The sequence below is a fragment of the Apis laboriosa genome, unplaced genomic scaffold (assembly GCF_014066325.1).
Source record: "Apis laboriosa isolate Shangri-la unplaced genomic scaffold, ASM1406632v1 scaffold68_cov148, whole genome shotgun sequence".
NCBI lineage: Eukaryota > Metazoa > Arthropoda > Insecta > Hymenoptera > Apidae > Apis > Apis laboriosa.
Genome location: NW_025224135.1, coordinates 1,889,580 through 1,902,696, shown reverse-complemented (window position 1 = coordinate 1,902,696; position 13,117 = coordinate 1,889,580). Strand labels below are relative to the sequence as shown.

The following is a 13,117-nucleotide window of genomic DNA, read 5'->3' as shown; positions in this document are numbered from 1 at the left end:
TAAAATTTTTCCCATTGAATGTATAATATAATTTTCATTAATTTATTCATTAATTTCATTAATTATTAATATATTATCACGAATATTATAATTGTATATATAATTTATAATTATAATTGTATATATAATTGTATTATAATTGTATATAATAATTTAACGTATAATTATTTAATTTTCATCACGATTAATTCACGATTAATTATATTGATATTAAAAATTCGCTGGATATTGACAAGTATCCACCTTAAATTCGATACTATAATTTTCCTCCTCTCCACGAATCGAAATTCCAAATGGCAACAATAGACATCGTGTCGTTCAATTCAATTCATCACTCCGACATAAGAATCTGAATTATCGAGGGATTCGTACCGATTCGAAGAAATTGCAATTAAATTCGTTAAAAAAATATCATACTTCTATTCCCCTCAAAGGGAAATACGATCGATACGCAAGATAACACGTCGCGTGTTGTTTCGAATTGAAGAGAGTTACTTTTTCAACAAAAAAGAAAATAATAATAATAATAATAAATTTCATACGAAAGCACTCGAAACTCCAACAATTAATTTATTAAGAGATTAAAATACTACATAAACGAGCAACACACGATTAATTTACAGTATGAAATATTTCAATATTTCAACGTTTTAATATTTTATGCTTCGCCTGGATAAATGGTAGAGCAAACGAATTATTCGTTCCTTTCGATATTGGATAAAGGAAATTTAAGACAAGATTCAATTCAATTCGTTTGGAAGATTTTAATAATAAAATCACCACGCTTCTCGAGTATCTAAAAATTCATAAAAAACGGTTGCAATTAATTAATCCAAAATTTAATAAAATTTTCACAGAAAAAAAAATAATCCTATTACACGGAAAAAAATTCATCGAAAAAAATTTTCCACGAAGATCGATCGAGTACAATCGAATCCTCTTTTAACCATGAAAAAAACACGAAAATTTCAGAAGATGCTTTCACATAAATTTAATAAACTTACGATTATTAAACAACTCTCGTTTACAACAAATGTTTTCATCGCCTCAGTTTTACACTTTTGATTTGAATCGTTTCTAGGTTATAACACGAATGGATGGATTAACCTCTCTTCAAAGACTGACTGAATGACCGACGCGTATTAATTTTCGTTCGAATTAAAATTTGTCGAGCAACACTGTGCACACAGAATCTTTTTTAATGATAAAAACAGGAAAAAAAAATTCGAAGCATGATATTAGCGATATTTTATTTTACTGCTTTGAAAGAATCGCATTGCCTTTGATGTCCCCGAGGAGGGTAATCGTTTTATGGAAGGATCGATCGATGTATTTTTATTCGCAAAGAAGAAAAATTCAAAAAACTAAAAAAACTAGCTAGAACAATACCAGGCTTATCTATGATTTTTAAATATCTTATAATTCTCATATATATGATTATATTAATAATTAATTTTGTTAAAAATATTTTCAATAATAATAAGTATAAAAAAAAAAAGTAAAAAAAATTTATTTTAGCTTCTTGTTAAATAAATGATAAAATTTAAATTCGAACTCACCTTTCCCCATCGTCGTTGAAAGCATAATCCCCCAGTATGAGATCACGAAGCCTGTATCTAGGTGGTAGAATCAATGGTAGACAAGGATCTGGTTCGTTCATCGTGTAAAACGTATCCTCGAACCGCGACAATTCTTCCAACGTTGTCTTCTTATATCTCTCGAGGCTCGCGCAGAGAAGGAGATTGTTGATGGCTGCCACTTTGACTGTTGAAAACTGCTTAATTGCACGATTACCGAATCATTGTCTGGAAATATGAAAAATGGATAAATAAAAGATGAAATAGAATATAAAACTTATAGAAATTGATTCATTGAAATTATTTTCTTTTATTTTGAGCTTTGGATTGAATTTTTCAAAGATTATTCTACAGATATTAATATTAAAACTGTAAGATATGAGATAAAATAAAATGTATATATGTAGAGAGAGATATTTCGAAATTATTTTCTTATTATTTTCGTATGTTTTGGACATTGGAATCGATTTAAGAGTTATTCTATTGGGTAAAATAAAATATAAAATATATAGAAAAGTTTTAGGAAATTATTTTTCTATTTTTGTATATTTTTGATTTTAGAATGGATCTTTAAAATATAAAATGAATAGAGATTTAAAAATTATTTGTTATACAATTATATATTTGTATTTATTTTATTCCATAAATATACAATTAATATACATATTAATAATTTATATAATAACTATTCTTATAGACATATAAAAAGTGACATTGATCAATTCCAAAATAAAGAAACGTGATAAAATTAATTAAATAACTCGTTTCTTATTCATAAAAATAAATCATTTCTGAAAAATTGATGCGATGATTTTGAATAAGAAAAATTGAAGAAAAATTAAACAAATAATTTTAATAATAACATATCCAATAAATCGTATATCTAATAAAATTAATCTAACTAATAAAATTTGATATTAAATATAAATAATAATTAGTTTTACTTTTAAAATGCTCATATATCTTCAACATAAGAAAAAAATCGAATAAAAATTAAATATATCTCACTTCCGTGTAAATGTATATGTATATTTTACGAATAAATTACATCGCAAGCAACACGTATCTATTGCATATATATATGTAGAGTATATATGTATATGCATCATCCATCTTATTTTAAACCGATGACCACGAGTAAATAGAAGCCTCTAATTATTTGATTAGATATGGATGTTGGATACACGATATAATCAAATACAATTCACGTGGGTAGTAATGTTGACGCGTACTAAAACAATGTGCTTCATTTGCACATGGAAAAAATATTCATTAATAAAGATGATCAATTAACAGGTGTAAATTTGCAAACTCGAAATAAGAATTGTTCTAATCTCTCGTAAATAATTCGTTGTACTTAACGACAAACCGATTAACCTTTCAAGAATTTATATTGAAATTGTTAAAAACACTTTTTGAAACATTTTCTTCTTAGTAAATTATTTTCTTCGCTTTTATTTCTCTCTCTCTCTCTCTCTCTCTCTCTCTCTCTCTCTCTCTCTCTCTCTCTCTCTCAGTACTACTTTGAAAAATGAAAAAGAAGGAATGGAAATTAAATTTATGTCAATGTTGTCTTGTAAGACTATAATGATGAAGTTATGATAATGATATTGAAATAATATACTATACTATATATTGTATATTTTCAAACATATAATTTCAAGAAACGAAAAGTGATTGTCTAAATATGTCTCTATTTATTTTTATTATTGCATATTTTATACGCTTACATTTTGAATTTTATCCCACACAGTATATTAATTATTGCAAAATATAATATAATATATTCATTATAAACAAAGAAATAAAATTTTTTAAATAAATACATATATATATTAAAAATAAATATATTATTAAATTATTAATATAAATGAATAAATATATTAATATTCTATATACAAGTAATAAATATAATATATTATTACATTTGCATGAATAAGTCACAACTAAAATATGTAAATATAATATGTAAAAATATGTAAAAGATATGTAAAAATTTTTTGTTCGTTGACAAAGCAAGGTTAGATTAGATTAGATTCAACGTAGATCATACGAAACACGTAAAATTTTTATAAAATGAAAAAGAATTTTTTGTTTGGCATACGTTATATTTTCGGTATGAATTGCTATTAATATGCATAAATATTTTTGGATTTCATTGCATTTTTCGATATCCAAAAATTCTTTTCAATTTTTAACCAAGTATATTCAAAATATGACATATATTTTCATTCAAATTAAAATTATTTAAATTTTTAATTCAACGAAATTCATTTAAAAAATAAATAGAAATAAATTAAAAACAAAATCACGATAATTTATTTATATTAAACGAAATTTATTATTATTAAATTTATTATTATTTATTAAAAATTATTAAACGAAAATTTATATTAATTCGATTAAACAAAAATTCGATTAAATCACTTAACAATTGAAATTATCAAAATACTATCACAATATACATTTCAAAGAAGTTAATTTAAGAGACTTGGAAAGCTGCGAGTGACAGAATTTTTAATATTAGTGTTGATAGACGTGAAGATGGCTTTTAACGTCAGTTATATTGAAGGACTGCCAACAAGACGAATATATCAACGATAATTGACTTCAAATTAACAAATAGTGTAACACTTCGAATAATAATAAAATTGAAGTGACATACGAAAAACATGTCATAATATAAAAATATATTACATTAAAAATGTGTGTGTGTGTTCATAGATCTTTAGTTATTTTTCTATTCTTATCGGATAAATGTCGATTTCATGTCCCAATGCCACGTGTCTATCTCAATGTAACAATAACTATAGCGCACAGTGCTGAGAATAAATAAGAAACGAAATGAGAAATGTATGATCGAAAGTTGTTACTGATTAGTAGTTTTCGAGATGAAATGTGAATAGTTCACATATTGTATTTTAATTGAGCGTTGAGTTGAATGCAATTTTTATGTATTGAAATATATATATATATATCGAATGCAATAGTATTATGTATAAGTAGATGTAACGATATAGATTAATATAACAGTAACAAAATGTTAGATATTTATTTCTTTTTCAAAAATGAGATATTGTTATTATTAAATTGTATTATTTTATTTTTTAACAAAATTGAAAATTTTTTAAATGTAAGAAGAAAAATAAAATTGCACTAATGTGTAATAATGGAATACGAATTTTTTCTAAGCCAAATTTTTTTTAAAAGTTCGGTTAAACGCAAAAATAAAAATAAATGAATTGTAATAATAATGGAATTATGGAATTTTTTAAAAAATTTAAAATTAAGTATAAAAATAAAAATAATTACAAATAATGTAGTATAAAATCTTTTATACAACTTTTTATCTATGTTTCACTTTCTTTTTTCCAGTTAAATTTTTTAAAATTATAAAAGCAAGAATAGTTGAAATCTATTAAATCTAAGTCCGATTAAAAATTAAAAATTTTCTCTGCAACTTTTATATTAGAAACTATTTTTTTCTGAATATTTCAAAATATTTAACTTTTTTCAAAAAATTCTTAAAAACAAAACTTTGAAAAAAAAAAAGAAATTAACGATCCATTTAAATAACTGAATCCAAAAAAAATATACACTTACACAATTCGAATTCCACTTCGTCGATAGATATCCCATTAAATCGAATCGAAATCATAAATTCGTGTGTACATCGATATCATTCTTCCGATTTCACGATTTTTCTTCGCCGATCGTTAAAATCAACATTGTTTGTGTCGGTTACCATGCCATAATGTTAAACAATTCAAGAATTTCTATTCAAGAAAATCCTATCACTCGATATCGATTGGTTACGAGAAATGCTTTTAACGAGGACCATGCTGGACGAGTATCAATACTTTTATATGAATGTCTTTGATATTAATCAAATTCGAAAATTTTTCACGATTTGCAAATTTAAATCAATTTGATTCGTTTATTTTGAAAAGTAAGGGAAGATGTTTGTTAAAGTCATTATTTCAAATTGTAAGCTCAAGTTTGTCACTGTTAACAAGCACTCACTGTGGCCATATTAGTTTTGATATTAGCACAATAATTTTGTATTCGATTATCGGCCGACACGATGCAGCAGGAATGTGCTTAGCTTCGAGAAACTTTCAATAGTTCTTCCATTAAAAAGTTATAAATAGGTAATAGGTAAATTGAGATATCAAATTTCGATTAATTATTAAAGTGACTCGTTAAAAATCGAAAGAAATTAAAAATTTACATCAACGAACATTATTGAAAGAAAAAAATTCACATTTTCACTTGAAAAGCATTTGCAATGTACATATAATAATGCATTTTAAAAATTTAATAATCTTGTTTTGTTTCATTGTCAAATATGCTAGAAACTAACTTAATTTTTAATTGTTCTATTGAAACTATTATATGAGTTAATAGATAATTCAAAAAATTCACAAATTTAAATTATTTATTGAAATTAAATAAATAACAATAAAAATTAAAACAGATTTTAAATATTTTTAAAAATGTCAATTTTAAATAATAATCACAAATATTATTTACTAAGAGAGAACGAAAAACAAAACTTCATGTACAATTCGCACAGAGACGTCAATTTGATGAACGAATTCAAATCACGCGAGTGACAACCGTCGATTCGAACATGGCGGACGGTGCGAGACACGTGTTTGCGATCACGCTTCGATTCGAGGGTGAAACGGCAGACGAATTATTCGAAACGCGCGCGACGCTTACTCGACCACGTCTCGTACTTCAATGGTGACGCATTCTCGCGACCACGACGTCGACGCTTCTGACGACGCCCACCGACCGCCTAACCGACAGTCCTACACCTGCTGAGATAAAAAGAGGGACGAAAATCCCAAGATTCGATCCTGTGTCCGAAAAAAAAAGAACAAGACTTTGATGTATGGAGCTTTTTTCTTGGAAACTTTCGACAATCGAAAATATATTACGGTTTATTATGTTATGGATTTAGCGTTTATAATTTTAGTATTATTTTGTTATTTTACTATTTTTTTATATTATGGAAATTATATGTATATTGTATATCGTATTTGGATGTTATGTAAAAATCGTATATACACTGCAAAGTGTATATAGATGTTTGAATATATAGAAATCGTGTATACATATATTGTATAATGTATATATGTATTTGAATACTGTATGAAAATTGTGTATATATTGTATAGTATGGTGAATTTATAAAATATGAATTTTAATAATAAATAAAATTAATAATTTCTTGAAAGTTATTTATTAATGAATTTGTTAATGATACTCATTTTCGACATAAATATAAAAAAATATATATGAAGTAACATTACTGAAGATATGTCGATTATGATGTCATTTCAGACAGAATACAAATACATTCTTAGTAACAATGACCCAGTTTACAGGGAGGAATTACATAGTCAAGTTTCAATCATGTGAAATTATCTTTGATTAGAGATACAGAAATATCTAAACAATAATTCTGTACGTATTGATTGTGTTTTCAATTTTTTTATAAAAGATAAATAAATAATTGACAATTATGACGTTAAATTCTAATAAATCCTGGAAATTTTTAAGATTTATATTTCACCATAGTTGACTGTTGATAATATATAATGAGAAATAATCTTAGTATTAAATATATAACTATTAAATATTTTTTCCTTTTCATATGATTTACATTTTCCCAGATTTTTAACCATTAACTTTCTATTTTTGCTTAATACAAGAATATTTACATATTTATATGTTTATTTAAACTTTTAAATCATTATCTATGATTATGATACATATTAAAAATATTAAATTCATGAATAATTTCACTAATTACATTAATTTAAACAACAAGAATTTCTAATGTTTAGAAATTTCAGTGAATATATTTATCATGAAAATTTCTCTAGATAATAATAATGAAAAACGAGAATTCTCAGAATCGCCTCGAGTAGTGAATATAAACAAAAATTCTCGTGAATCGCAATATATTAGAATCAAAATTAAATAAGATTAAATTTGAAATAATAACAAAGATCAAATAACAATTAACATTGAAAAATTTTAAAACGTTAAAGAAAAATTATAAAATAATCCTAACCTAAATTATGGAATAAAAAAATAAGTACTAACATTTATTGCTCATTATATACGTAAAAACCATAACAATTCATTAATACGAAAAAAACATAAGACTTACCATTCATAGATAACACCAAAGTATTTAATAATCCAATAGTTTCAGCCATCTTGACAACAAAATACCGGCATTTATGAATAAAACGCGCGAAACTATCACACAAACAAATAAAATATCGTAAAAATGAAAAATTATAACACTCGTGAATAAATGTATATAATTTGAACATGCGTGAAACGTGTTTTAAAGTTATACAAATAAGACACAAATTCTATAAACATTCGCGAATAAATACATATTAAAAAATCGGAAATAATATTTACAATTTACAACTAAAAAAAAACATTTACAAATAAAATTAATACGTAATTCAAATTCGCAAATAAGTATGCGAATTAAAAACACTCGTAAATAAAACACAAGTATTTCAAATATTTATGACTAAAAAATAAATATTTTAAACTCGAAATTCGTGCACAATTTAATGCACAAATTATATGCGAAATAAAACGCGTATAGCTCCAATGCGTCTAAACGGTATGGCAGTCGAAGCGTAACTGCCTCTCCCTACCCAGCGATCGTAACTCTGCGGGCAAAGTCGTGTGTACCAATGTCGATAATGGCACAAATATTTATAGATTTCGAACGAATATTTAATATGAAATATTTAAGTTTTATAATTTTTATTTTATTAATAATTTATTGATATAATATAATGATATATAATATTATAATTCTCAATATTACCAATTTTATATTAATTTATATTATGTATAATATAATTTTATATTAAAATTTAATATAAAATTATATTATAAATAAAAAATAGAACAAATATTCTACTATAAAATATCTTATAGGTAGATATAAAATATTGTATTTTCAGTATCAATATATTGTATATTAAAATATATTATATTTAACATAAGTTATTGTCTTGAACATATTATCTTGTCATTCCGATTGAGAATATAATATTTATATTTTTTTTATATTAAAAATGAAATTTTCAAAAAGAAATATTGAAAATATATTCAATTAAAATCTTGTATTTCGTCTATAATTATACGTTGCAAATAAAACTTATAAAGAAAGATTAATAAATATTAGAAAGATATCGATAAGATAGATAGATGTAAAAATTAAATATCTAGAGAAAAATAATTCGTGAGAATTATAAGACTATCTTTAGCATTTAAAAGATGGCGTCTATAGCGAATTTTATTCTATTTATCTTTTTCTTACAAGTTATTTCTGTCATTCTTTTTCTTCTATCTTTATGAGTTTGATTTGCGACACTCTAGAGATGGCGCTGATTTCAATATTTGTACCTTATCTCTATCCTTTTTACTATTTGTTCTTCTTGTCCATTCTTTGTGAAATATATACGTTGAAAACAAACTCTGATATCCGATTGACTTTCAAGATATCTTTTAGACAAAATATTTTTAAAAAATAAAAAAATAATGACTTCTCTGTGAATTTTTTTATTTTATTTTATAAAAAAACTTACACAAATTACTTCGCTCAGTTTCTTAATCTGTGTTTTGTATAATACATTATCAATATTATTAAATATGTTAGACATGTTACAAAAATATTTCTCCGACATATACAATGATCATATTAATATTTAAATTAATATCAAAAATATACGCGATTATTATAATTTAAAAAATATACTCGAGAACGGTTTTACTCATTCATAAATATTTATATATGTTGTTCATTGTCATGCTTTTTTTTGCGTCGTACCGATTTATCTCATTCATTGCGTTAGAACTGAGATTTTTGCTATGAAAATTTTTCGTTCCCAGTGAACGTAAAATGTTTATCTTGTCCATTTCTTTTCGAGGAGTAAACTTTTTTTGTTCTATATCATCCTGTATACTCGGTGTCGAATATTTATTATAAGTATATTTTTCGAATTGATCCAATACTTTCTCATCTAATGACATAATACCCCTACTTTTACTCAACTCTATCGATTTTTTCAAATCTGCACTTAACCCTTTTAAATATCTCGGTGTGGCAATTGCACGCGCCCGTTCAATCTTATTAACAGAATCGACCGATTTCGCGGTAAGAGGTTCAGATTTTTCCGATAATCGATCGAGAGCAGCTTTGTTGGCATGACCGCTCTTCGGCGCCCTCGGATGATCCGACATCTTTCGACTGATCTCTTGCGCGAGAGTGTCGCCGCCACAAGATTTCGGCTTATCGATGCAACTAAAGTTGTAATCGAACATACTTCTAGGGCTACGAATACTTTTCAAGCTTGCCTCGATCAAATCAGCCAGATCAAAGCTATCGTCCTTTACGGCAGAATTATCGATTAACAGATCCGAGGTTGTACTCAAAATCGTGGACTTGCTTTGTCCAATTTTTTTCGTTTTGCCTTTCGATTTAAGTTTCGGTGTCACTGATTTCTCATTAGTTTTAATTTTCGGTGTAGGTGTACTTTTTGGCTTTGTATTATTAACCTTATCATCCATCATTTTGATACTCACGTTGCTAGTCTTCGTGTCGATTTTCTTTACTTTATTCTGAAATTTATTCATTTTTATCTCGCTAGTTTTATTACTAATCAGATCTTTGTTATCTGTTTCACGTTTAGACTCGAGTTTATTAATTATCGACTGATCTCTTAGAATTTTTATATTCTTCTGGCCGATAGTCTGTAAAGACTTAATGATAGGTGTTTTCTTTTCTGAAGTCACTTTTTCTTTTTCGATCGTAGGTTCATTGAGATAATTATCGGACAATTTTCTCGAAAGAGTATTGATATTCTTTTTACGATTAGTGTCCTTCTTTGCAATTTGATTTTCCAATGGAGCAAACTTTGACGTTATTTTCGTATTCGAAGTGGAAACTTTTATGGAGTTTTCTATTTTTGTGTTTGCTTTCGCCAAATTCTCTATTTTTGGATTTCCTTTCATAGTAGTTTCGATTTTTGAATTAACCGACTTCTGTCTCGCTGTTGTACGAGGACGATTCATCTGAAAGGGCCGATGTTTGTGTCAATGAGCGATGTCAATGAATGAAATTATTTTTATTACTATAGTGAAATTACTTTTTGCTCGAAAATTTCTACTTGCTCTAATTGAAATAGTTGTTTCCAATTGCACGGAATATATAAATTTTCGTACTTGTATTTTTTTAACGGATTGTACTTCTTGTACAATGCTTCCCACACGAAATTATCATCAAAGATCTAAGTATTAAAAAAAAAGTGAAAAAGTGGATGAAAATGAATTTAGATATTAAATTTATGTTACCTCTTTAGAGATGTGCGAAAGTGATGTTAATTTGATGATATCTTTTACGGTGAGATATTTAATCAATTTATTGATCAGACACTTTGGCAAGGTGAGTAACGTATTCCTTCCAGAAGTTATATTTCTCACGTGTTTTAAAAAATATTCACCTATGAAAATTGTAATGATGTATAAATTTAAAAAATATGATTTATAAAATTAAATGATTTAAAAATTTGCAAAAATATTTTATGCTAAAATTAATTTAATAATTTTTAATTTAATAATATTTCACAATTCGATGTAAGCATTCGACAAGCATTAAAAATATCATATCAAAATATGATAAAGAAACAATCAAAATAATTCCTGTACTAAAAAGAAAAAAAAATAAAAGACGATTGACGAAAACGTTATTAAATATCAATGAAAAAACGTACGAAATAGCGAATAATTAAAAAAACATCGAATAAACGTTATCGTAGGTTTTATAATGTCGTAAGTATCGCGAGAGAGGTTATTGAAAATCGATTTTCTACCGAAGATACGTTGTATCTCGTCCTGCAGTTGATGATCTTGCTTGAAATCTGCGAAACAGGAGGTTTGTACAATCGGTGTTTTATGGGGACCGTGCGAGATTCGCCAGAGATAGAGTATCACCTGTAAAAGTAACGAAGTTACGAGGCAGAATCGCGAGGGCGCGATCTATTCGTCAGCACCTGATCGTCGAACACTTTCAAACCGTAATAATCTCTGCTGGGAGAAGGTGCTACCGAATACTTTTCCAGGTATTCGAGCTTACCGCTCATACTCGATGTATGATCCAAATCCGTGAAACCTCCGCATTCCACCTGAACTTGCACCATAATCGATGTATGGTGCAACTTCGCGATTACCAATCACGATAAAATCGAAATCTAACCAATCTAGTTTTTTTTTTTTTTTTAGTTTTTTAATTTGTATAAATATACATTTACATTTACAATGTGACGGAAATATATAAAGAATATAGAAAATAAATAGTTATTTTTATTTATATATATAAAAATGAAAAATGGTGTGATCGAAATGATGACTATTCACATTGATGTAGTAATCTTCTCAATATATATATACATGTAAACAATGTATCAAAATAACATATACGAAAAATTGAGAAAGTAAATTTTTTATTCACATGCGTCATAATAAAAGATTGTGATCGGAATGATAACCATTCACACTGATGCATAATTAAATTTCTTCAGAAATATACGAGAGTATGTATAAAAATTGAAAAATATACGAAGAATACAAAAAATAAATAGACATTACTTACAAACACCAAAATGAAATGTTAATAATATGTGATATACTAACTATTTGCATTAACGCAATATTTAATAGTTTTCTTCAGGAATTATGTATTTCTATTTTTTATTTCCGGCTGAATTATGGGTACATATGCTGCAATCATTACGTCATATTCTCTCGTGTTGTCAAGATGAACAATATTTTAAAATTTTTTCCACAGATAAAAATCCAATTGATCGAAATCTGAAAAACTATTAACAAACTTTTTCTTATTTTTCAAAGAAAATATAAAAAAGAAATTTTATGAATGATTAAATCTATAATGAAACAGAGTCAGGCCAAGATAGAACGAAGTGCAAAATGTTGTTTGGTTTCATTGATATTTTTATTACAATAATTCCATATGAAGAGATGAAGATAAATATAGAAATGTTGAAGTAAAAATGGAAAGTTGCGTGACATTACATACTATTTTGTAATATTATGTAATAACAATATACAATAGGTAGGCTATACGGTAATATCACAATGCATGATTCACAACTTCATAAAAGTCTAGAGAAGAGAATATAAATTTTAAAGATACCAGGGACACGTATCATCTATGCCCCTATTTATTTCTCTTGAAGACAAAACGTTATTATTATTATTATTATTATTATATCAATTAGAAAAACGTACGATGAAAAAAGTGTATTCTTTTCCTCGTATTCCTCTTCCTTATCATACTACACACACTTGAGAGAATTGGAAATACGTATATATACGTACAAGTGTATGCTTGTATTTGAATAAATTCCAATTCATAATCAATTGTCGTTTATCGCCTTCAATATAATTATAATAGAATATCGACGATGCTA

The 13,117-nt window shown here is 26.1% G+C and overlaps 1 protein-coding gene across 1 annotated transcript; it reads right to left on the bottom strand.

The window, feature by feature from the left end:
- Positions 1–9,353: 9,353 nt before the first annotated feature.
- On the bottom strand, positions 9,354–11,788 carry LOC122718856 (putative leucine-rich repeat-containing protein DDB_G0290503). The gene is made up of 5 exons (XM_043944233.1): positions 11,681–11,788; positions 11,501–11,621; positions 10,983–11,131; positions 10,778–10,918; positions 9,354–10,703 (listed from the first exon to the last, which is right to left on the bottom strand). The coding sequence occupies exons 1-5, from the start codon at positions 11,768–11,770 to the stop codon at positions 9,408–9,410; spliced, it is 1,797 nt and encodes a 598-aa protein (XP_043800168.1). The 5' UTR covers positions 11,771–11,788; the 3' UTR covers positions 9,354–9,407.
- Positions 11,789–13,117: the final 1,329 nt, after the last annotated feature.